At 35.4% G+C, this 27,732-nt stretch overlaps 1 protein-coding gene across 1 annotated transcript in view; it reads right to left on the minus strand.

The window, feature by feature from the left end:
• The window catches only part of DIAPH3 (diaphanous related formin 3), a 195,772-nt gene that overhangs the window by 115,433 nt on the left and 52,607 nt on the right, over positions 1-27,732 (minus strand). The window contains exons 18-19 of the mRNA XM_063150337.1: positions 1,291-1,386; positions 258-352 (exon numbers count right to left, since the gene is read on the minus strand). Coding sequence (XP_063006407.1) covers positions 258-352; positions 1,291-1,386 — 191 coding nt within the window. The remainder of the gene's footprint in view (positions 1-257; positions 353-1,290; positions 1,387-27,732) is intronic.

The raw sequence follows: 27,732 nt of genomic DNA on the forward strand, positions 1-27,732 counted from the left end.
AAATGCAAACATAACCCCATATCAGCCACCATGAAGACAATTAACTTAGTCCCAGCCAAAACCAACACAAGCTGCTTTCATAAAAATATTAGCATTACAAATTTAAAAAAAAAAAATCTACTGTTCACAGGAAAAGAACATTCTTGCCTTTAATTATTAGCCAAAAGTTTAAATTAAGGGTTGTTTTTAGCTATGCATTTCTATTTACTGAGAAGCTTCTCTTGAAATACTGGGATTTTAAGTGCTATTTTTGTTACCTGAATCATGGACTCTGAGAGTTGTGTTTCATCTACTTCCAATATCATCATTTTGATCTCTTCATAAGGCACTCGGAAAGATCCAAGGAAAATTGCTAAAACAGAGATTCAACAAATAATGAAGAAAGCAAGACAAGAACTATCTTGTTTCTATTTAAAAAACAGCAGCAAAACAGGTCATAGCATCTCCAGATTAACAAACACTATGCCAAATAATATAGGTAAGATAACAATTTTTAATGTATTTTTAATTATTGTTTTCTTTCAATTCCAGCCTTCTCCATATCCATTTGTTATATACAACATCCAGCATCACAGAAGACTTCCATAAGCAGTCAGAGACAAGTCTACTCTTCAGAAGAATCACTGCTATTACAGTATTTTGTGCTAAGGTGACAACTGTAATTTTTTCAATAGTCTTGTCAGAGCCTTCTCTGAAAGAAGCACCATGACAAACCAAAACCAAGCCACAGAAACAGAACATTTTGTTAAATGTTCTTATAAGCACTCTCTGTTTAGTCACCATAATACAGTTATTTCTTATATAATCTGTGCTGGCATTTAGGAACCTATTCTTCCTAGAACTCCTCTCCATCAAAACTTTATTTTCTTTGTATATTATTCTGTAATAGTGAGTATCACCTAGTTTCTACAAAGTTCATGAGATGGGCAGACACGCTGCAGGCATTTTCATCCTTTTGTTGACAAGGGGTGAGGACATGCAGGGGAAGGGGGTATCCAGTATTCCTTGATGGATATATTGAAAATACAGATGGTTTAGATATATAGCTGTGTGCTTGCACTTCAGTACATACAGTCCTTGAACAAGGAATAATCTTTAACTACTTCTCGAGTCTTTTTAAGTGTTTCAGTTGTGTAAACTCATATTTGTGCTTAAAACAATATGCACATCTTTAAACACATTTTAAACAATAAGTGGTTACCAGGTAATCACACAAGAGAGAAAGGCATTTTTATGGAAGATTTATACATTACTCTGAGGAAAAAAAAATAACCAACAGAATCTACTTACACAGATTCTGTGCAATCTTAGGATCCAAAACTTTTAATTCTTTGATGCGTTTCTTAATGGATTTCTTTTCTTCAAAATCCTCTTCCTCTCTTTTTACTGCCAGATTAATCACAAATACAATCATGGTTAATTCTTAATATTTAAAGGAAACATTCATGAATTCAGGAGGCATATTTGCTATCAAGCATAGTCAATTCATAGAGAAAAGATCATAAAACACACAGACAAAAAATTGAGAGGTTTTGCATGTTTCAATACTTTTGCTCTTCAGTCAAATTTGTCAGCTTGTTAGCCTTCTAGATTTATTTTTTTCAAGATACAGGGCCTGAATAAACATGCTAATGTTAATTGTACAAATTGAATCATATTTAAAATATCATGCAACATGCTCCAGTACCCTGGCAAGGCTAGGATTATGAATTGGATTTTAATAATAACCAATCTTAAAAAACATGGCAATATGTCTCAACACTGAGACATCTATCTATTTATGTGATTGCTTTTGTCTAACTATATGCATCAAAATTATCAAAGATCACTAGCTTATTAAAAAAATAACATTAGCTTAGAATACAGCTGAGTCGTTATATACCTATATAGCATGTAGGTATATATATGTATATCTCTATTTTCTTGCCCTCCTCAAAAAGATGTATTTTTAAATATATGATGTAATCACATTATTACAAAATACCACAAAGAAAAAGTGATTGTATAAACATATATTAACATTGCTGGAGATTTTGGCTTATTCTTTCTTTTAATAATTCATACAAATAGAAAATAATTAATACAAATAGGATCTCCCAAATACATTGTGTAAGCTGAATTTCTTTCTCATTATTCACATACTATCATAAGAACTTCACTTAAAATAACAACATAGGCTTGATAAAGTATTAGTAGGAATTATTATGCAAACAAACTAAAAAGCTAAAACCACACAAATCTTTCCTTAAATATGATCTGTTATTGTATTATTTTACAATAACACATGATACAAAATACTCTTTTTTTTAACTTTTCCTTCTTCCTTCCCACAGCACAAATCTTCACTGTCAAATGCTATTTACCAAATACATTGCTACTGTTTAGCTAATTCTGTATATTATTTCACAAATGAGATTCGTTTCATAGCTTTACAGTATGGTTGTTCCAAATTAAGTTATACATGCTTCAAATATTTGAGAGAAGAAAATATGCTACAATAGTATAATGTGCTACTGACTTCCAAAGGAGATAGGCATAGATGAGAAGTCCTGCCAAGGAGACATAGGATTAAAATTTCTAGCTCAGTGATGATCCTTGACAAAACTCGACATAAGCATGAATTATCAAGAGAATTTTCCTAAGCTGAAATTAATTCCAAAAATGGTAAGAGAGCTATTTAAGAGCTACATAATTCTTAAAAAATGTTTTCAAAAGCATGATAAATTTTGCCAAGGATTGGGACACAAACTAAATGACCTGCTGAGGTCTTTGATCTTTGTTGTCTAGGATACAACCAAAGAGAGAAGGAATTCAAGACCTCACACAGGGATTGAAGGAACCAGATTCAAGTCCCTTCCGAGTAGGTGGAGAGAGAAATTTGAATCATCTCCTAAATCACTTTTAATGCTCTACACCTGCTAGGCAGCACAATGCTCCTGAGAACATGCCACAGTGCAGAAAAGAACCTGTATTCTGCAAAAATGAAATCACTAAGCTAAGACATAAAGCAGTCCTTAGAAGAAGGACTGATAACCATTATCCTGGAAAACAGGTTACAAAGCCACAATCCTCCTCTTTTGTCTGCTCCCAGTCTACCCACAAAATTCACTTGGTCTTGAATTTCTTTTAGCACATTGAACAGAATGTTTAGCACTCCCCTGTACCAGGAAAAGCAACACACCCTGCTTACTACACATGTGAAAGCAAAAGTAGGTTTTCACCAGCAATGTGAGAACTCCATAGCTCAGGCACCAAAGGAATAGAATGACATTAAAGCTACTGGATAAAAAAAAAGGTTACCACTAAAAGTTCACTTTTTCTGATTATGCTTGAAGAAGAGCCCTTACTGAACCCAGAAGGGTATGTCAAGGGGCTGCAGATCCCAGAATTACATGACTGTTTTCTCTCGCAGAGAGAAACACTTTAACAGACCTCTCAAATTTCTTAAATTCTTCAACTACACACAGAAAACTGTGACTCTTAAAAACACGACTTTTGAGTTGCCTCAAAGTCTTATCAATGCTAGAACTGCAGATTCTCCTAGAAGACCTGTACATCCCTGCAGGACAGGTTCCAAGCAATTTTCATGCCTTAATGAAAATACAGTAAAATTCTTCATGGCTACCTTGGAACTTTGCAAAGAAACCTGGAACTTTACAAGAAACAAAATAATTTCCTTTGTAGTCAGAATAAAAAGTAGTTAAATTATCTAAATTTACTAATTTCCTTAAGTGTGCCCTGACAGCCTCAAACTGGAAGCTAAAAGGGCAGAAATTAAAAAAGTATTTAAAAAAAAGTTTGCCTCTTTCAGCACTAGAAAGTAAACTTTATTCATTATGAGTCTTATAATACAAACACACAAACATGCAAAAAGAATTAACAGTTAAACATGCACTACTTAATTCCCTACTTCCAAATCAAGAAACAATGAACTGGCTAATAGCTTCAGGAATTTTCACCCAGGAGGGGGTTATACACAATGTTACAGCACTACTTAAGGCATCACAACACTAAGGAAAAACATTTAAGCATAGAGTGTGTCTACTCTAGGCAACTCATGCAGGAATTGTAGGCAGAGTTCTACAATTATGCAATAAACTAAACTACTGCAAACTTACATGATACTTCTTTAGTAGACTTCAGGTCACGTCCTTATGTAGTTGGCAGCAATAAGAAGCAGAGGACATGTATTACTTTTCTTGCTGGTTTGAAATGTTGTACTTCCCACTGAAAACTCTGATACCTCCTAATGCCTCTAGAAATTTTCACCTCCTTTATCAATGTCCTGGTTTTGGACAAGGACAAGGGTTATGTGGAACCATGTGGGCATAGCCAAGACACACCGCAATTCAATCCCATGTCACCTCATGGCCAGGGAGGAGGGAAATGGGTCTCTCTCTTGCTCCCTGGAAAAGAAGGGGAAGGAGGAGGGATTCCTTTGCCAGGGAACCAAGCAACAAATGCAGTGGTGGGGTAACACTGGTCCCGACCAGATGATCTGTTTGCCATTTTTTTCATTGTGTTGGGCTTGGGGACAAAACGTGGAGGCAGATGGTCTGTCCATCATTTTGTTCACTGTCCCAGTCAGTGAGCAATTCCCTGAAAATCGCTCTCTTTTTGTAAACTTTTGTTATTAATATTGTTGCTGTTACTGTTCTTATCTCATTGCTGTTTCCAGTAAATTGCTTTTATCTCAACCCACGATCTCTGACTTTTTTATCTCCCATTGAAGGTTCTAAGGGGCATTGAATGAGGGAGCGCCGGTCCTAAACTATAACAAGTGGCAAAAAAAAAAAAAAAAAGGCCCCCAAAATCCCAAGAAACATAACTATTCTCTATTTCCAACAAGTAAAAAGAGAAAGAAATCCCACAGCTGAAGGGAATGAATAGAAATATCTGAACAGGTTAAGTAAGAATCTAGACTAAAAGGAAATAAGAGAAAATATACAGTTAAATTTTCATTTGTGGAGAGCACTGGAATAGAAGGGAAAGAATACACAAGAAAGAAAATGGGAACATCTGCTTACAGTGGAAAAAAAAATAAAGCAGGCTAGTGGGAGTGGGCAGCTGCTGCAGAAAGGATGTGACTATTTGAAGGAAATAGATGTGAGATGTTACCATGCTAATGAGAGAAGAAACCAGGGGATCACAAAATACACAGACAGTTCTCACAGCTCCAGAAGTTTGATCTTACTAAGCATGAACATTTTCAAAATTAAGTTCTTTTCAGCTATTATACAATAGGAAACTACACACCCTTTAAAGTTCTTTCTATACATCAAATCTATCCCACTGCAGGACACACACATGGCCCCCAGCATCTGAGCTATGTATTTTCAGTAGTACCTTATCTGATGCTCCTGCTCTTCCCTCTCAGGTTGAGAAACAAAGTGCTACAGCACTTTGAACCACACAAAAATGCACCTCCCACCCTTCACAGTTCCTCTTATCTTCACACCCTACATCCTTATTAAAAAGACTCTAAAATTACCAGATGTGGTTGCCAACATACACACACACTAATACCTCAAAGGAGTTTTGGATACTGGACAGATTGCTTTTACTGTCTCCTTCATATTCAGATCCATATATACATTCAAATGTAGTCAACTACCTCCATCTGTGGGAATGACCTGACTGAAATTAGGGTCCTGAAAAGAGTGGTGACAGGACTGTGTCATAAATACTTGGAAGTATTGGAAGCCTGCAGAACAGCACTTCATAAAATTGTGGACTGGATCCTAGGGAGGTACTCTGTAAAACTCTGAAACAATTTCATTCTTGGTAGGTGCCACTGAAATAATCTACATTCATGAATTGCAATACACATTTCTATTTCTGCCACAGGTCTTGATATAATCTGCCACCCACAATCTTTGTAAGAAAAATCATGTCTGTGCATCTGTATGCTAAAGAAAAAAAATCTTCTAAAACACATCATCCTAGTGGAAAAAACCTAAACAAAATACCTTTGAAATACAAGATTCAAAAGGAATCTATCTGAACATTTAGATATGAGTATTTATTTTTTAAAAGTCTGAATTCCTATTTCAGATGAAACTTGAAAACTACATTACACAGAACACTCACTGAAGTAATTTCGTCACTAAGAAGAGTTATTTTGTCACTAAATAAAAGAGCATACAGAAGATTACACGTGACCTTACACTTTTCCTGGCCTCTTAGCTAAGACTACAGTCATCTTGCATTCTCTCTTCATTGAAGAATGAAAGAACTTGCCTGGGGTCATGGATTCAAAGGATGTACCCATACAGGCGTCGTTATGAAAGCAGATGTCTACTTCATCTGTATAGAAGTCTAATTCTTAAAAGTAAATGATATCTTGTGTCCCATATAGCAGGGTATGCAATGGGAAGACCTGCAGTTCATCTCCTAAATGTTATGTGGAATCAAAAGAACAGATCTTTAATAGAAAATTAGGTTCTAGGTAAATAACAAATCCTTCATAACCTTGGTATCAACCAATATTGAGGTTGGAAGTGACTTCTGGAGGTCATTTGGTCCAATCCCCTTACTCACACAAGGTGCCCACGACTGCATTCAGGCAGCTTTTGAATATCCCCAAGGCTGAAGGGAGAGTCCAAAACCTCCCTGGGCACTCTGTGCCAGTGCTCAGTCTCCCTCAAAGTAATAAAAAAGTGGCTTGTGATGCTCAGGAGGAACCTGTGTTTCAGTTTGTGCCCATTGCCTCTTGTCCTGTCACTGGGCACTACTGAGCAGTGTCTGGTTCAATCCTCCTTGCACTCTCCCTTCAGGTATTTATGCAAACTGGCAAGACCTTCCTGGAGTGTCCCCTTGCCCATGTTAAATATTCATGGCTCTCTCAGCCTTTCCACACAGGAGGGCAGCTTCAGTCTCTTCACCATCCTCATGACCCTTAGTTGGCCCTCCCCACTGCGTCCATGTCTCTCTTCCACTGGGGAGCCTCAAGCTGGACAGAGTATTCCAGTTGTGGCCCTGCCAGTGCTGAAATCAAAAGCCAGGCAGGGAATATATGCCTTTTGACTGACAGGACAGAAACTTTTGAAGACTTGGATTGCTTTTACAGCTGCATGACTACTGTCCTATAATATGACATGCAACAAAACAAAACAAAACTTTAGTCTCAAAAGAAAAAATAAAAAGGCACCACTGAGCCTATTACCTAGACCATGACACTACACAGGTGCCATCAGATCCACTTATTTCATATTGAGCTGTTCACCAGCAGTTATTTGTGACAATTTACTTTAAAATACAAAAGAAATTATGAACTAGATCTAAGTAGTTTTACAACAGTCTTGAAAATAGCTTTCTTTTTTTTTCATGAAGACAAGGCTAAAATAAGGTTTTCTAGGCATAGCTCACAGAAGTAGGAAGAATGCCTGAACACTGAAATACCAGGAAGCTGATAAATATTCTGCTTTCCAAACTAAGCAACCTAAGGTTGCATAAACACAATTGTTAGCATCAGGGACTTCTCATCACTAAAAGATCTGTTTTAAATTATAGTTCATTCTAAACCGAGAACATTAAACTCTCACATTTTTCAACAGTAGCTGACAAAATTCTGAAGGGAAAAAAAAAAACCAACCCTGAAATCTTATTTGCTAGGAAGTAACTTAAATGCTCACAGAAATACAGCATGCAAAATCAGAACAACCATTCTCTTAGTTACAATCTGAACACTTGCTGGGCTCCCCACTAGAACTGAAAGTTTTAACCAAGAGTGATTCAACTCCTGGAAAGATCTGAAACTTCATTAATTCTTGTCTGAGGGGAAAGATAAAAGGGGAGGCTGAAATGAGCTTTCAGCTACAATGGAATTTGCTGGACAGGGAAAAACAAAGCATACTGCTGTTCCCAGCAGAACAGAGACTAGTGCCAGTAGACACATAATTCTATAGTTTCCAGATCTCCCCATTCTAAGATATATTCCTACCATCAAGATTTAGCTGTTTGGGCCTTACAAAGCTGATCCATCACTTGCCAAAGGCATCAAAAGCTGAATAACAGCTCTGAGTGCACTTGTATCCAAAGGGAGCATAGTTGATTCAAGAAACACCATAACATTATTGATTGTAAATTGGAATGGCAACTGTTCTCCTCCACTGTTTGGTGTTCAACAGTTGCCTTTCAGACACTGTTGAATTCCAGAGCAAAATCTTTTCATTTAATAATCCCTGACACATTGTTCTCCCACACATTTGTGTAATTCCTCTTTAACCCTAATAAATTTTAAACTTTAAGTCCTTCAGCACAGCGTTCCAATTCTTAACTGTGCATTGTGCAAAGAAAGACATCATTTTTTACAATCTTGATCCATTTCGCTGTACCTCTACTATACTTTTTAGTAAAAAGAAAGGAAACCATAAAAAGTGTGCAGAATGTGGGCACAGTTTGAACTTTTATGATGAAACTTTAACTGATTACTGTGTTTTCCTTTATTAACAGTTCCCAAAACCCTATTTTGCCAGTATATCAGTAATTTATTAGATTGTATCAACTGATATCAACTTTGGCAATGGTAGATATTCAAGCCTTTTTTAAAACTGTCACCTTGCTTCCTTTCTTCTGATGTTGGCATAAATTCAAGCGATAGTTTACACGGCACAGTTCATAGTTCAGCTGTTTCATCCTTCAGTTCCCTTAGAAGTCCAGGGTGAATACCAGCTGGTCTTAGCAATCTGTTACTGTCCACTTTATTGACCTATTCTAAAACTCACTCTACTGACCGTGGGAGTTATGTTTCTTGTGCTAATGTGGTGTTCTCCCCAAGTCCAGCTTGGAGATAAGTTCATTATTATCAAACAGAAGTAATTCAGAGCTTCAGCATTTGGAAGCAGGAAAAAAAGTCTGTTACTCTTTTTTTTTTTCTTTGGAAGGCAGATATGACATACTGAATCATACCTTTGTATAGCATTTTTATTAGATCTTTATCCATGCTTAAAATTCAATAGTATGAAAATTTTAAACCTTAGCTCTAAATCGCAAAGCAGTTACAATCAGAAACCTACTGAAGTCCTCACCATTAAAATACAAGCACATACTCCTAAGCGAAATCTGCATGAAAAAGAGACACCCAAAGATGTGGCTTTTGCTGTTTACAGATTTATGTTCTGTTAAATATGCTTAATATGCTGCTGTCTCTGTATTTCCTTAACTATGCTCTGGGTCTTTTTTAGGTGAGTCTATAAGTTAAATATTTTTTTTATCTTTTAATGAAGAATTCTTTACTTTGTTTGATATCAAAACTCTTTAAACTTCATTAAATAGCTTCTAGAAGCATGACTTGGCCTATTTCTAGACCAAAGTCCAACAAAAAAGCTAATTTCAGTTCTTCTTACTGTGCAAGTTTTGAAAATGTTGGTATTTATTATTTATTCACACGAAAAAGTAGAAGCATCTTTTTGGTTTTTATATCTTAATTTACTACACGGGAAAAATTGCTTCATCATAATTTTAACTTTCAATTTAATACAGATGTTTCCAGCCTTGAGTTTTAAAGACTGCGAGTCTTTGAACATGCAGTAATTTAAGTTTTTTCATCTTTGCAGAAGGACGTGGGGGTGCTGGTGGATGAATGACTGGACATGACCTGACAATGTGCACTTGTGGCCCAGAAATCTGTCCACATCCTGCACTGCATCAAAAGCAGCCTGGCCAAGAGATCAAAGGAGGTGATTCTACCCCTCTACTTCACTCTGGTGAAACCCCACCTGGAGTGCTGCATCGAGCTCTGGGGTCCCCACCACAGGAAGGACATGAACCTCTTGGCTCAGGTCCAGAGGAAGGCCACAAAAACAATCAGAGAGCTGCAGCACTTCTACCAAGGCTGAGAGAGCTGGGTTTGTTTATCTTGGAGAAGAGAAGTCTCCAGGGAGACCTTGAAGCTCAGCTCTTGAATATTTCAAGGGAGCTTATACAAATTAGTGTCTGTTGTGACAGGACAAGGGTTTTAGCCTAAAAAAATGTTGATTTAGACTAGATATATAGGTAACATTTTTTACAGTGCAGGTGAGGAAACACTGGAACAGATTGCCTGGAGAAGCTGTGGATGCCTCACTCCTGGAAACATTCAAAGGCAGGCCAGATGTGGCTCTGAGCAAATTGATGTCATGGACAATGTCCCTGCCCACTGCAGATGAGTTTGACTAGACGGCCTTTAAATGTCCCTTCCAATCCCAACTATTCTACAATTCCAAAAGTCACAGTATGGAGACACAGCTGATCATTTCCGGAAATATATGGGAGTCCATTCCTTCCCCTACACACACACTCTGCTTTTGTCCTGCTTGCATAGTCCTAGAATTTATGAAAAGGGAAACATGATAATCAATGTACTTTAACAACTTCAACTCACAAAAACGACCAAAAAATTAACAGGGACGGGAGGAAGTGTGACATTAAAGTAGCAAGTTTAATCAGCTTGTGGAGTAATCAAATGAGCACCGAAGAGAGGCAGACCATGTGACCAGAAGCAGGGCAGAAGACATCAGTCAGGCCTCTTCAACTGAGCATCAATGAACTGACATGCACTCTGTTGCTCAAAGAGCACCATCCTGTGATCCCAGCAGAGCAGAAGCTTGCAATGCATCTGAAGCAAGCTATTCACTATTTTCCTATTTTTATCTGTATAGTGAATTCCAGAACTTAGCTTTCAGTTGTGCCACTTCCCTGCACAGCCATATAAACACTATCAAACAAGAAAAAGAATTGGACTCCCCCCATCTAGCAGCACCAGATTTGCCTGCCACTGAAATGGCACAGAACAAATTCATGAAATTTGCTATAGTAAATTATAAACAAAAATTACACATTTTTAATTAACTATTTGTTTTTAAGGGTAATTGCTCTCAGAATAGTACACTGCAACTGATTTGAGAGACATTTTTCATAATTGATTTGATCTTTGTTATTGTAAGATTTAAAGTTAACAAGTACCATCTGAGTATACATATAGGTTGAAGACATTTTCTGACAGAAAAACTATTCCATCAAGACCTCTTCTCCTTCCTTTAAACTATGGGGTTCATTTCACTTGTGTAAAATATTGTTGTATAAACTTACCAGCATCCAGTCTCAAAATCTGGTTAACTAAATGTCCTTATTGATGAACAATACCTCAATTCACAAGAAAGACAATTTTTATTAGTTATTATGTAGAAGTAATTTCATTGCAGAACACTGTAGTACAATATAGTGCATATAGCAGTATATGTTATTCATCTGTAAGTAATTTTGCTGAACAATTTTGCTGAATACTTTATAAAAAGTATTCTTTGTGTTCTGATGTTATTTTTAATTCTGTTATTAACGTCTGATATTAACTTAAACAATTCAAAATATTTCCAGGAGGAAAACACTGGATTAGGCTTTCAAGCTAATTCTTTGAGTGACTATACAAAAATACCCCAAGACATGGAACTAGAATAGATGAGGTAGTGCAAGGGCAGGAATGAATGATCTGACATAAGAGGGACAAAAAACTTACTAAGCTACCACTGTCACCTCATAGCACTGTCAGTGCCTCACAAACCACAAAGGCAGGGGCAGTACCAACCTGACAAAGGACTGATCATTAACTTGTGACAAGAAACAGCAGTACATGGGACTCCAAACTAAAAGGGCAAATGGACAAGAATAGCAAACTGGAATTACTAGGGAGGAGCCGGTGTATTCTGACTGAAATGGAATGAAGAGCCATGGCCAGCAGTGAACTGCCAAATTACAAAGGTAGCAGGAAATCAAGAGTATCAGAGATAATAAAGAGCACTCCCACACTAGCACCTAAAGTACATCAAAGCACCTGAAGCATATCTGGAGATCAGGATGGGACACTTCTATCAGCCTAAGACATGAATGCTGGTATATAGCCAGCCAGTGCGACTAGATCTCCAGGATGATGGCATTAGCTGAATAGCAGCCTGAAAGTAGTGGCCTTGCAGGTAAGATGTCTGGGTTTGAACCTTCAGAGTGAGACTGCTTACCCCTTGTTACACTCCCTGAGAGCTCGGAAATCTGGGAGGCAAGCCAAAAAACAGACAAATCACTGTGGATCTCCCATCCTGCAACGTGCAACCCACCCTCTTCCTCACGCACCGCTGATAAACCTGCTGTTTACAAACGTGTACCTTATGTGCTGTATGGGAGCAGGAGAGACAACATAAAGGAATGCAAATCTATCCTTTACTTGTAAAGTTTTGCAACAATTAATAGTAACTACTGCGTCATCTAATAAATGTAAAATAGGAACGCATAGTCCAAAGTTCAGGTCACTCCTAAAACAAAGCACAGCAGATACATCTTTCATAATTTTGTTAGGTCTATTTTTAAAATATTGAGGTCTTTTTCTTAAAGAGGCATTCCCAAGGCAAGTGTGCCTGAATCTCTCTGAACTACTTGTCTGGAACCAATCTGCAGTTCTATTTATTCATGACTACTTTTTACTTATTTCTTGCGGTTTAAACAGTCCTTTTCCCTTTCTAATGCTCTTCTTAAAGAATGTCAAAATATCTTAGCACTACAACATGATCTTTGATGTTTTTTAATTAAATAGTTCAAATCCATTTAATCTCTTCACCTGATGATACCAGAAGCTTCTACGCATCTGTGATTTAATCTGCCTTGAGTCTGGGACAGTAGAACTGAAAGCCACATTGCAAAGCGTGACTTGTAAACATATTAATGACAATGCTTCCCTACTGGAAACATTTCTGTGAAATCCAGGATTTGTTCTGCTCTCCTTCCCTTACCTTTATTTCCTTTTTTTTGTAAACAACCAATACATAAATATATCTAAAAATACCCGTATGTACATAAACTGAAGTAAAAAATCACAGATTCTAGTGCTAACCTAAAATTTGTGTTCACAGTGTTAAATTTCAGGCATCATGCCTGAAATTTTCACTAAGTTCTGATTCCCTGACCACAAGGGAAGGCAAGGGAACTGTGCCATGCTCTTAGACAATATCAAATTCATCCAAATGGACTGGAGAAGTGTAAGCTTGTTTCAGACTGATTCTTTCTCACGTGTTTGATTCCCAGGTTTCTTTGCTTTCTTGTGCAATACCTACACTCACACTCACACTCTCCATTCTCAAACACAATCAATACTCTGCCACCTTTAAGTAGTCAGTCAGCTACCAGAGGTCTCCATAATCCATTATTAGCAAAGGAATGCCACTTTGCCACACAAAGCCAGTAACAAACATTTTAGAGACTGCTACCTATCTTCCTGTCCTGCTCTCTGTACTGGCCCCCGCAGCCATCAGGTACATGCTGGGGTCTCAACAGCATACTGGTAAATATGAGGTAGGCAAACGCAGTAGCATTTAGCAATGTGAAAAAGGGATTAAACATGTTAAAATTTCTTTGCTATGTGAGAAAAGTTCTGTTTCAAATCAACAAGTGAAGTTAAAGGCTTTGTATAAAAGAAGTCCTGCAGTTTCGGTTTTGTAAATCCTACATGTAGTAAAAATACCATGAGATTACTTGAAATCCACTTGAACAGAGCAAACTCTTTCAGAACTAACAGGACTTAAAAGTAACATAAAATTTGCCAATCATACTGAAGTATTTGGCTTTGTTCTCAAATTTGTCTTTCTTCTACTCATCCAGCTTCTGTAACCTTCTACCCTTCTTGAATCTGAAAATGCTTCCAAACTCTGCCATCACAAAGTTCAGCCTTTTCTTAACATATGCAACAGATCATTGAGACTATTTAGTAAATAATTATTCCCAAAACTGATCCTTCAAAAACTCTACTAATAGCCTCATAGTCCAATGCAGCCTTTTTCAATATTCCCCACATCCTCTTAAACTTACCTGTTTTACAAGTCTGCAGCTAATCCCACTTTTCATTAATACTGGTACAATGGCAGTCCTACTGCAATCCAGAGTTTAAACAGATCATATTTGTTTATTTGTTAGAAAAACTGTCATCATCTCAAAACACTAAAATGTTATCTACTGCCTAGCATAATTTACTTTTCATATGCTGAATCTGACACACACTTCACTCTCCTTTTTTTTACTCTACCACTGGCTTTGATTGTAATTTGTAGAAAAACTGTTCAGTGTTTCTGCATATCATTGATAATGAACTAATGAATCTATGAAATAAAGTCCTCAGACATTTTTGAATATAACTTCTAGAAAAGGTGCTGTCTTTTTTCCCCAGTAAAAATAAATAAAAACCCTCTCAGTATTCCCTTGCTATAACTACTAAATGATGCATGATTCCCTTGCAATCATCACTAAATATCATACACAGTTTCTAATAAAAGCAGTGAAATGGATTTACATAATTGAATAAAGAAAAAAACAATAATGGTCTACAGCGTAAGTTAAATTCAAGTGCACAAGCACTTCAATTTTATGTGCACAAGCACTTGAAGGATTATGCTGAAACAAAATATGAATTTAGCCAACATTTTTTATTGCTAAAGAAAGAGCTGTCAGTCAGCACATTTGTTTGCACAGTCTCATTAGAGTACATTGCCTCAATCTCAACAGTCATAGTGAAGAATGTTGAGAGCATAACTGAGCATAACTGTATCTACTTAACAAGCATTCATGCACCCTCATTAATTTTTTTCATCTCACTTTGAAGCATGACATGGCTCATACCAGAACAATAACTTGGTGATAATTGTTTGAGACAACAACTGGACAGGAACAGTGCAGAGGTGAACTTTCCTATAGATTATAGTGTGCCTCAGTGAATTACAATTAGCTTTAAAAGTCATCTGTCCTGTTCAGCAGCTTTCAAGATATTTCATTAGCAACTAAAGAAATCTTAACATATTTTAGGCTGTAATGACCCAGTTGCATTATATTTCTAAGATAGAAATTTCTCCAGAACACATGACAAAAATCACAATATGTGAGCTCACAACTCTATAGCATTTATAAAATTGTCACACGATACAAACTGAAGCTTAGCTTGCCAGTTATCAATTAAAATGCTAATAAAATAACAAGAATAATTTATACAACTCCCAGATCACAAACCACTTTTACAAAACTATGGTTATAAGTTTCCTGTACTCCTCTGCAAGATAAGTGTCATATTTAGGAATATATCAAAACAATTCAGATCGAGTACAAATCACTAAGGAAAACAACTGTATATAGAGCTGTATAATTGTATTCCGCAACAAGCTAAAGGAAAATAGACTATATATCTACCTAATCTATGGTTATTATAATGTACTGATATAAAAATAAAAAATAAAAACCAAAAACCCACACCACAAAACCTAACAAGATTACTTATAAATTATATTTAAACAATTTTCAGATTTTTAACTCTTTTAATACACTCCTATGTGCTGATAGTGTTCCCTGTCTCTTCTAGAAGAATCACTTCAATGCTGCATTAATTGTAGCTTTTGCTGCCCCAAAACTCAGCCTTTTTTGAAGTCAGAGGATAACATCATCTACATTTATCTGTAGTTTCCCAGGAAATTGTCAAAATCAAAGTGTTCCATTTCAGCAACAGAAAAATCTCCATATATAGAAAAACATTATTTCTTTAAAATTATTCATAGTAAGAAGCCTGACTTCATAATAAAAATGGGCTTTGTTTGTATTGTTATTATTAAGTGACAGATATCTGTAGAAATTATTCAGTCTTTTTACTAGGATAAAAAGAAAATCTTGGTGATGAAAGAAGAGCTATAAAAATGAAAGCAGATTTTCAACAGAAAGTCTGACTTTAGATGCAGAAAAAAAACTGCATTGAAGATCCATTAGAAACCTACATCCTGACCAAATTCTTCAATTTGAAACTAGTAAATGGGCCTCCAGCAACAGATAGTGATGTCAATTTACATAGAAGGCAATTGTGTAGGGAAAAAATAATTTCAACTTAAAAAAGAAACAGACTTAAATTAAAATCTTCCACTGCCTTAGGAAAAGACCACACAAAATGACAACATGGAGACAGACCACTGCATCTATTCATAACAGAAAGCTGGACAAGCATAATTAAAAATGAAAGAACGAAAGAAAGAACGAAAGAAAGAAAGAACGAAAGAAAGAACGAACGAAAGAAAGAACGAACGAAAGAAAGAACGAAAGAACGAAAGAACGAAAGAAAGAAAGAAAGAAAGAAAGAAAGAAAGAAAGAAAGAAAGAAAGAAAGAAAGAAAGAAAGAAAAAGAAAAGTGCAAGACTTACTTTTCTGCAGCAAACAAGTCTTCAGGAATCAGGAAAGATTTCAGGTACAGTTTAAAACCAGTTTTTAATCAATTAATTGTTTTCTGTAGCACCTACCTCCCAAAGGCAGCACTGAGAACAAATGCACTTACAGTTTCCAGTGTAAGGGCACAAGTCTTTGAGCCATTGCCATTTCTTAAAGCATACTTTTTAGTCATCATGGTCTTCCCCAAAACTGGGAATGTTCCCATACAAACATGGTGCAGGAACTTTACTTTCAACCTCATATGTTCAAAATAGAAAAAGTTACATCTGTACACATGGATAACATGTCTCAATGAGTTCCAATCATTGACAGTCAATCTCTCTCTAACAGTTGTGTAACTCTCTCCTGTGCACTACTCACACACCATCCATTACCTGGAACAGCATCCTGGGGTTAACAGAATAAATATCACCCTTTTAAAAGCAATATGATGCTTAGAGGTACCAGCAAGAGAACAGCTGGTAAAATCATAAATGCACTTGAAGCAACCAACAACCACATTATTATCATAAAGTTCTCTCCATACAGCAATCAATGCTTATTCATCCTAAATCCCACCCATTCATTCCCCTTATAACAATGTCTGGTGCATCTGCAAATGAAGTCTTTTGGAGCCTCTATACAATACAGATTTTGACACACTTACAACAGATGGGATGCAAACATGATGTTTTGTTTTGGTTTAACTATACCAGTGCAAGTCAAGAATGGAGAGAAAGCTGTTGGAACTATTGGTTGTGTTTCTCCTATGGTGCTTTTTTTGGGGGTGGGGGGGAGTGGGGAGGGGAGGGCTAGTGGACAGGTGGTGACAGGTTTGTTTTCCCAAATACTTAAGCATTGTTTGTCTATAGTTCTCACACTTTGAACACTTACTTTGGAAAGAGTAAGTTCAAAAAGCTCTTAGACTTCCCACACTTACTCTGGATAATGGGATTAAGAACACATCAAAGCTAACAGTGCTTTATGGAAGGACCTTATGGAAAAAGAGAAGATAGATGGAATTCTATCTACCCATTTGAGTTATTTTCTCTACTAAGGCTCCACTGGACCTCAAGTGCATCCAAAGACACATATCCACCAAAACTTCAGATGGATAAACTTATGGAAGGAAAATTCATCCAAAAATCAGAAATCAGAAATTCATCCAAAAAGCAGAAAAAAAAACCTCAGCTAAAAATCAGAAATTCATCCAAAAAGCAGAAAAAAAACCTCAGCTAAAAATAAATAAATATATATCCAGTATTTCTGCATTCTGGATGGATAAACCTTTCTGTAAAGAAAAAGACCAAAATTTCTTCACATGTAAAAACAAAAACAAGTGTCATGGCAGCATTGATATAGCAGTTTAATTTTACCCAAAATGAAGTACAAGAATGGGAAAATGCCATATAGTCATAGGGAGCATTTTTTGGTTTCTGCCTTCAGAAATCAAGACTTCTAAACATTATGCAGTCACCATTGAAGGTTCTTTGTCAGCTATGCTCCTGCCCTTCTCTCCTTCTTTTCCCCTACCAGTGGTACAAACACTGAACACCTCCAGGATAGGAAATGGTCTGAACTCTGTCCATAGTCAAATACAATGATCTGCCTTCATTATGCAGGATTTAGATGATCATAGTTCAATTCATGAACCTCTGAAGAAAATGTTGGGTTTTTTTTTCATTTCCTTTTTTACCACACTTTACAAAATTTTGCTTAGTGATTTTAAATTTAGGATAAGAAAAGAAAGAGATACTGTGTCATAACAACATGTTTATAATGTCATGTTTTGTAATTGAGGTGGTGGGTTTAAGAAGAACTGATCTGATCAATATTGAAAATCAGGACACTAATTCCAACTTTTGTCTTTTTTATCCACTCTAAAAAATTAAGCCCTTGTTCCTCAGAAATCACTCAGCAGTTGAATCCAAAATGCCTTTTACCCAGTCAACCTGAAGGAAAATGTGGCTGTATTTACATTGCTCTATAAGAGGAAGGAGGGAGGTTATACAGCAGTTTCCCACTTCCAAGTAGAGCCTTCAATTTTTCATGACTACTTTAAAACTGTCCATACTAACACCATAGATAACCAGGACTGTATTAGACAATGAAAAAATGCAAAATTCTTATTCCAAAGCTTTCCAGTCCCTTTTAACTGTATTTCTTTCCACGCTGCTTCAAATATTTCAAATAGTAAACCAAATAAATCAAAAAGATTCCATAATGTTTCAAAAGTTAGGTCCACAAATACTGAGTCTGTACTGTTCCAATGTTCCAAATAAATATTCAGTACCATCTAAAACCAAACAGCAATGTTTCTCTACGCTATCCACTTGCAAAAATATGACACTGAGATTAGAAATACACAAGCTCACACTTGCTCTGTAATGTTGATATTTTTATTGTTGTTGATCAAAAGTACCAACATAATTGATTCATTATTCAGTGATTGGAACATGCACTTGACAGCTACAATTTCGGTTACTATCGTCCAGGTTTTCAGCAGCAGACACTGAGACTCTGCACAGTAATTCTACTTCTAAAGCTATCTCTCACAAAAATGATCCAGAGTTGCCTTCTTGCATTTATTTTGTAAGAAAAATGCAACCACATAAGCTACAAATCAAAAAACAATAACAGACCTGTTCAACTTTTAAAATACTCTTTTCTCTGTCCACTTAACTTCAAATCAACACATAGATCTAAACTTGACTATACATGGCGCTCAGAGACATCATTTTAATTCCGTCAATAAATATGCAAAGCTATTGTTGTTTACATTTAAATACTGTACATATCTAGAAGCATAATTATTTCTAAGCTATGATCTGCATTTTCCCTGAAATTTGGTAGAAAAAAATTCCTTTGATGTATATTAGAGAAATTTACAAAATATCACTTTATGATTTTATCTTGAAACATATCATGATAAAAGCCTTCTTCAAGAAAAACTGAAACTTTGGTATAAGATGACATTTCTTCATTAGAAACTATAAAGGTAGCATTGTTTTAAATCTCTATGGGTATATTTAAAACCCCAAGTTAACTATATTAGAAAACACATTTTAAAAAACTGCTATTGTTTCAGACTGGGGAAAAAAGATCTGTACTTAAAGCTGCATAGCCATTATTTTAGTAAAGACTAAGGTTTAAAATTACCCAGAATTAAGGAAATGAAGATGAACAATAGAAGTTACAGTTATAAGAATGTTTGGTTTGCTCTACTAAGGGAATGTCCATATCTCACACATCTGTCTCCCCACAAGAATGTCACATTACACCTCAACTAAACTACAGTCATTAGCACTGCAGAAACAGACAGTGTATGAACAGGAGTGAGCAGACAACCTGCAGTGTAGATGCACAAAGTGCATTGCTATTGTGCTATGTGCATCTTAGAGATTTACTCTTGAATGTCCAAGAAATAGGAGAAGATATTTTCTCTCTGAAACACAGAGAAAATCGTTGCATGCATGTACAGTTTTCTGAGAAAAGTCTCTGTGAAGGAACTCAACCTGACATTTGAAGCTTAATATTTATGTAGCAATCATGTTACAGGTGAGCAAGCTCTCAGTTGCACGTGGGAACATTCCACTTGATAAAAATATGTCAGAATAGTTTCTGAGAAAAATCCGAATGAAGCAGATTATTTACTTATTGAAAGTAGCATAAATGTATCTTTCAAACTTAAAGCAGCAAGTAACAAAGTAATCCACTTTTAAGTGTAATAAACAAATTGTACTGAACAGCAAATCTCCAGAGCACAAGGGAGTACTTGCATGATAAACAAGTTACAGAGGTCTATAACTAAAGCCAACGTCAATCAAGGTCACACAAAATCTCCATGTGGCTCAACTTCCCATATTTAATAAATAAATCCAGGTATTATCAACAGCATTAACTTGTTAATAGATGAATACTAACAACATAGTCCACATTCTGCAGAAAATGTTAAAGAATAAAGAACTACTGTGTATAATAAGTCTGTACTGCACCTCCTCAATAAGATAGATAATTAATAGCCTTACATATTCTGCAGTAGGAGTTCATGAACTATCACAAATACTACGCTTTCAGTCATACAATGCACACCAAAAATAGCTTTCTGAGAACAGTCTGAGGACTTCAGACCAAACACTAACAATTAGTTTATGAGATGTTTCTTTAAATTCAAGAGGTCACTCATACTTAAAAGTATGCTGAACCTTAGCAGAAAAAGATAAGGGAATGCAGTCACCTAAACCTTATTTCCCACCTTGACCTCCACACTCATTCCAGTGTGTTAACATTGCTAACAGTAATTTTTTTTAAATGTTTTTAAAATTAAATACCAGCTCATACAATTAATGCTGGCTTCAGCTCATAAACCACAGAAATTACTCTTAAGTATTTCTATATTAATTTTTGCTAAAAAGTCTGATAAACAATTTCAACTTACAATTACAATAAACAATTTCAACTTACTTCCTAAATACACCTTTAAAAATGTTAGAAAATTATAGAAAATTAACTAGTGAAAAGAAATTAAGTGTTCCAGAGCACAAGCAAAGGCAGGCCATTTTGGGGGGAGGGGGGGTATTATTTTCTTTTTCTTGGAGGGGGATGTTTAACAGCCAAGAAACCATAGCCATTTCTGAGTCCTCTATAGGCCAAGGGATCTGACTGACCTCATATATTCAAGCTGGATACAACTGGACTCTATCAAGATATTCTAGATTAAAAGTTTCTACCTAACACTGTACAGTTTACATCAAACTGTAAGACTACTTTAAGGGTTGCCCAGTATATTAGGAGCAGCTAAAGTAAATGAGGTTTTGGAAGCTTCAATGCACTGTGTGTCAAACAAAAGATTACACTGTTACAGGGTATTCCCTCTAAGCTCGTGAGTTACACTGCTAAGAATCTGTGCTCATCATACTGAACTCTCATAGTCTCAAGCCATAATGAGACTGCTGCAAATAAAGGTAAATGGAGCATACCTTTATTTAGATTATATGCTTTAATATACCCTGTAATAAGCAAATTATTCAAGTCTGTTCAGAAGAGTGCCCATTTAAGCTATTGATTTTGGACAGATCTGACATGGGAAAAATCTAATAAAAAGTACTAAGAAAAACATATAAAATGAGGCAATGATAATTTAGCCAATTTTATGACTTTATACACTGTTGATTAAAGTTTTGATTCTGTTGAAATAAGCCTTGAAAGACAAGAACACTAACAAGGCTAAACAAGAGGGAAAGGATCATATAGGAACTCTATCCACAAGTCATTTTATCAGAAACAAATAAAATTGCTCTATTCATAACATACTCATGAAGGTATCTATGGCACAAGAGAATTGCATCACATACCTATAGACACCAGATTATTCAGCTACCAGAGTATTTTCTTTCCTTAGGGATACAAGGACTCTCACATAAAATACTCAGTAAATAAGACATAACTTTGTACGGCAAAAGATTTACTTAATACCATTAACCAATATTTTTCAATAGCAATCTATAAGAAAAGCAAGCCATTAGAACTACCATGATTGACTCCTATCAATACACTTATCAATGTATATCCAAACATATAATAGAGAGGGGGTTTTAGGTTGATCTGGTTAATTACTGTAAATAACAACATCCATTCTTTCCAGATTATAAAAATAATAAAATGAAACTGGGGAAAGTAATATAGATTTCTCAGTGCTGCTTCTGATAGTGATGCACCTATCCAACCTTTTGAAAGATACAAACAGTTTACATCTTTTTTTTCTCCAAATAAATAAGTTTGAGATATTGGTTATATACTAAAACCAATAAAACTTCCTTGATTATTTTAAGTCTGCTATACGGCAGTGCCAGAACTAAGATATTGAAACAAAAGCATGTATTTCATTCCCAAAAGAAGTTTAACCTAGCAGTGCCGTCATACATCCACAGGCTGATTTTGTGCAAATAGTCCTTACTTCCTACTGTCACTTTCCAGAAAGTTACACTAAAAAACTTTATAATCTATACCACTTAGTATGATTTTCTCAGCTACTGCTTATCTTCACTTGTATTCAACAATACAAAGTTACCTGGTAAAAATACTTCCAATAAAACTTCATTGTTTTTCATATTTGCATTTATGCAGCACTTGCTCCTTGCATAAATTTCCTCATATTTTAAAGTGTATTTTTTGTGATTGCACTTAACAGTTAGAGCCACACAAACTGTGCAAAAAGGTACATGTTATTTATTTGTAGTCAGTGGCATGAGATGTGCAGCAAAATACAATGTAAAGAGTTACATAGTTCTCAACTCTGAAACAGGATATGAGGATTTCTTTTAAATCATAAACATAATCTATTTTAATGCTCAGTTAAGACATAAACAATATTTAGAAAGTGACAAAAAAAGTTCCAGTTTCTGTAGGAAAGTAAACAGGATGCATATCAAATGTGTAAATCACCTTAACCTTTTCCTCAGAAGTGGAGAGTATAACTGAAGACTATATAATAATCTGCAGCACCATTTTCCAACAACACATAAGTGTTCTAATCTTAGAACAGTTTTGCACAATTTGCACATTAAAAGCTTTTAATCATTACTATAAAAAATACAAAGAGTGAAGTAAATTTTGTAATTTAGGTGAATCCACATGATTTAGAATCCACAAAAGAACCTTTTCCATTAATTCACAAGCTAAGTGCTTAGCAATATTTAAATAGACTGAAAGATTTAACATTCATTGTACTATTCCATATAAATAGCAAAGAAAATGCTACAATTTTCTTCAAATTAAAATATTCTGTTAAAATCTCTCTCTAATATGACAGAGAAATAGGAAAATTATGACAGAAACAGGAATCAATGAAGCATTTGGATTCTGGGTTACAAGACAAGTATCTATTTCCCTGAAAATAAATCTTGCAGAAAATAACACTGACTTCACTTTTCCAAAAAGTGCAAAAAAGTTTTCTAGTTAAAACCATCGCTGTGCATCTTCCAATTACAGAATCACATTTCTATGCATTATTACAGATGTACAACTGACATTACTTCTAACATCTGTATTAGGGTTTTCTCTCCTCTTTCACCAAACCTGTAATAACTATTCAGTAATACAGATCATTTACTGTACTATGAGACACTCTTGTGGTACATTAAGGAATGAAGTGACGAGCCAATCATAAACACAAAGATTCAAACTCAGAAAGCATCCATTACAAGCAAGCTTTAAGAATATTCACCATTTTAGAATATTTTTTTAAAAAGCAAGCTGGAGAGATCTGCAGCATTCATTCTCACTGAAATGCTGTTCTATCTGATACACTATTTGACAGAAGCCAAATAACAGAAATGCTGTAATTGCAAGTGAATTCTTGTCTTTGTTGGCTGGAGAACGCATTAGCACTACATCACACTCTAAAAGTGAATGTAACTTCATATGTTACATATGTTACATATCTTTACCTTTATGTTAAAGAGGGTATGTATTTCTGCAACAAAAATAGATATTTGATAATCTAGTGTATCTACCTAAGCAGGAATATCAGACAAATATACTGTAAATATAGTTTTAGGCTAATTCTAATTTGCAAGTTTTTAAGCCTCTGTCCAGAAAGCTTCTTATTCCTCTAGCAATTCAGGCAAACAATATTTGTATAATGACAGCTTCTTGAAGTCCTGCTCCTCAAAGTCTGTGCAAGAGTTCTACAAAACTGAAGATGATGTAGTCTCTATTACAGAGATTCTGCATAATTAGTCTAGTATGCAGATTTGGTTATTGCACACATCTTTTGTGAAGAAAAATATAGTTTATCATATGAGAACAATAGTAGTATTTCTATACTATCTCTTCACACATCTTTGCACTAGCCACAGTTTTTTAAATGCTGGAGAAAGACAAAAAGGGAAAAATGAATCTATTTTGCACCAGCTGGAGTCCTTTTCGTATTGTTTAGTTAGCATCTCTAAACGCTGTGCAGTAGGATTTTATCCCTCTCTTCCTGTTACATTCATGTATGCATAACAGTTGACTACCTAGTCACTAGACCTTACAGATATTGAGGAATTAGTGAAATTTTAGATGCATAAAAATTAGTTAATAGTTCTACTAGTAACAACATAGTCATTTTATTTGACCTAAATAACATTATATGTAAATGTAGTTCCTGCAGCAGAATTATAATTTGATTAAATCTGTATGACTTCCCTCCCCCTCAAAAGGTGGAATACATACATTACCCTGAGTAAACAGAAAACTTCAGCTGGTGATCAAAGAATAAGCCTTAGCTTCAGAGCCTGGAATGGCTTAAGTACCAAGAGCTGTACTGACAATCCAAAACAAACAAGACTCCTACAAATTAACCATCTGTGTTATTATTTTTAAGAAAGTTAAGCATAATGCAATTTACATTTCATCCTAAAGGCAAGCATGAGTTCTAACAAAATGAATTTTCTTGACAAGTCAGAAGCACATTATCTCCTTCACACAAGGAATGCTTTGTCCTTAATTTCTCCTATTCTTTTCATACTGACTTATTTTTGCCACTATAGTTTCAGGAGGGCTTTAATATAGTTCCAAATATGCTTCCTACTTTGAGTTTCAGTCTATACTCCCAGGTTCTCAGCAACAGAAACCTGGAGATCAGTACTGTCTATTTCTAGTGCATATGAGCATCCTGTTCTCAAAAACCCTATTTTTGTTGAAGTGGTTGAGATTCTTTTTGTTTATTATAAAGCATGCATCTGCACAGCTCAGCTTATGTCACCATTTGTTCCCACTACATCACTACCTCTTCCTTATTCTGCTGAATAAGGAACAATCCCAGGTACATTCTGAGAGTCAACTGCTAGCAGCAAATGGATTTTATCTTTCCCTTTTTAAAGTTTGAACAAGTCCATTTATCACTACTGCTTCTCTTCTATAGAGCATTAAAAGAGCAGTTCACAGAACAGTAGTTCACACTGCTAGATTAGTACTGAAAATAAACTTTCTCTTTTGGCTTTTTGAAGTTAAGGCAATCTAACCTGCTTTGGTTTTATCTACATCTATCCATGTTTGTTTCTTTTCACAGCAACATTACAGATGCCAAGATTTTTGCTGCAATGTGCAACCATTCCTTGAATCCACATTTCTCTTCCAGCATTGCAGCCACAGCCACCTTTCATGCTGTCAGCTTTGGTAGCAGCTGTTATTCAAACAATCTTGCTGAACACCGATTTGATTCTTTCATCCTCCCACTGTTTCCAACAGATGACCCAGTATCTCTCAAGACCTTACACTGATACGCCAGCAACGAAAACCATAATTCTGTTTCATATATATCAAGTCCATTGCAGCCAAATTTTAAGTGCCCCAAGACATTACACCACGCAGTCTAGGAACGGCAAAGATAAGCAGTCACCCTAAAGCAGGCTCCTCCTAGCTTCTTATCCTTGCCAGCAATACATACGCATTTACAATTTTAGAAAAAGCCATTTCTATATCAAAGGACAAGTCAGATTGCACAGCAGGAAACATTTAGTCTTTACAACTGTTAAGCTGAGTAATGCAGCAGATGAAATTTCTAAGTTTCATTACTCAGTAATTGATGTTAGAGGTGAGTAAGGTTGAAGAACTATATCGTGAGTTAAAAAAGTAGAGTTCCACTAACTTGTAAGAATAGGAAGAGTGGAGCAGCAAAGCCATAAAACAGAAATATGAAGATTTTAAAATTGATAGGATATGTTGTCCATGCCCTCATTCTTTTAAATTTAAATGACACTGAATGCAACAAAATCATCCAGAAGAAGAATGTATCTGAAAAAACAACTATTTCACTGTAAATATTCAACTATTGTGCCAGCCAACAACTACAACAGTGCAAACACATCCTCCCCTATTACAAAAGTTTTCAGAATGTGGAACTAGACTATATCCTATGTAAAAGAATATTTTGTTAAAGCTCTGATTTAACCCCAAAAAGATCCAATTATTTCAGATCAAATAAATTCTCTCAATTCTTACATAACCTTCAGAACCTGATTGCTTTTAATGGGGGGGTACATCATGTACAGAACATTTACAAAAGTGCTTCATGGTGGTGTTTATTTCATAAAAAATATTGAAAGAGCCCTGTTAAAATATCTGTCAGCAAACTATCAGGGCAAGATAGAGACTAGAAAAATCTATTTAGAATGAGAAAATTGTATGAGAAATTTATGATGTTGAGATCATGCAGAGAACAGCAGCCCACAATGGAAGCCTCTTTCGCAAAAATTCATATGAAGTACTCAACTTACTGTTTTTTAATTAAGAACTCAATTTAATTAAGAAAATAAATTATGCATTCGATAAGGCCAGGCCATATTTATACAAAGTTAGTAGATAATGAAGAGTATGTAATCCTAGTGGGTAAGAAAAGAAAATGTCTATAGCCATACATATGAATAGCTTAAAATATTGTTCCAGCTGAACCTGATCAAATGCAAACAGAACCAAAGACTGCCAAATATAATACTGCTCAAGTCTGCACGGCATGCCAGTACCCAAGTACTGTCTAACAGCTGCCTAATTGGACATCACTGCGCCATTAATGCATAATCTCCTTGATTTTTTGTTTTTCAAAATGAATTGTCCTTGAAATGAATTTCTTCTGAAACAAGGCATTCACTGAAAAACTAAATGATAGATTTTCTAAAGGACAAAAAACTAGTGCTCATGGAAATTTAAATGCTAATAATTTTCATCAACAGTGACTTTGAAGGTTTGCCAAATAAGGTTTGTTAAACTTTTCTTGCATGTAAATTATTTTTCTCAGTTCACAATGAAAAAAGGCTGCAATAAAAGCAGCAGTGTAATGAAGATTTTATTACACGCAAATATAGTGTTACCTTTAGTCAGACGTAAATGCTTGCAACATTAGATTGGAAATTCATCAAAAGCATTTAGTGCATAAACATGTGGCAAAGCCAAATAGGAGGTAAAAACCCATGAAAATAGGTTTGTAGCAGGCATAGAGTTTTATACCTCCTGTGTGGTACAAATATTAGCAAATTAATTCATGCAGAATCCTCGCCAGTATACTGACAATTATATTGAGGTTCTTCAAGTGAGTATTTTCCATTAAATAAACAAAATTATTAGACTGAGCAGGGCACTGGGATGACTTTCCATAACTTCCATTTTAGGATCCAAACTCATTTCTCTATTCTGTTGGTATTTATAGTTTTGGCTTTATGAAATTGAGTAGACCTTTTTTGATTTCTGGATACATGAAAATAATATCTACCTCCTCTAAAATCTTACTTGTTCACACTATGGAAACATTTTCTAGTAGAAGTCAATAAAGGAATGCTTTTATTGCTTCTAAAACATGAAGACTTCAAAGGCTTTTCCTACCACAGTGTTGGGAAAGGGGAGTGTAGTGCTTTTGTTACCCTGAATATACTGTCATATTTTCACCAAACATAAAGTGACTGCAGAATGATATTGTATTTTGTGTGGAAATCAACTATTAAAAAAAAAGAATAAATTGTTTGAAAGCAAAAGCTAAAGGTGAACTAAAGGAACTACTCTGTCCA

The sequence above is a fragment of the Melospiza melodia genome, chromosome 2 (genome assembly GCF_035770615.1).
Source record: "Melospiza melodia melodia isolate bMelMel2 chromosome 2, bMelMel2.pri, whole genome shotgun sequence".
NCBI classification, from domain to species: domain Eukaryota; kingdom Metazoa; phylum Chordata; class Aves; order Passeriformes; family Passerellidae; genus Melospiza; species Melospiza melodia.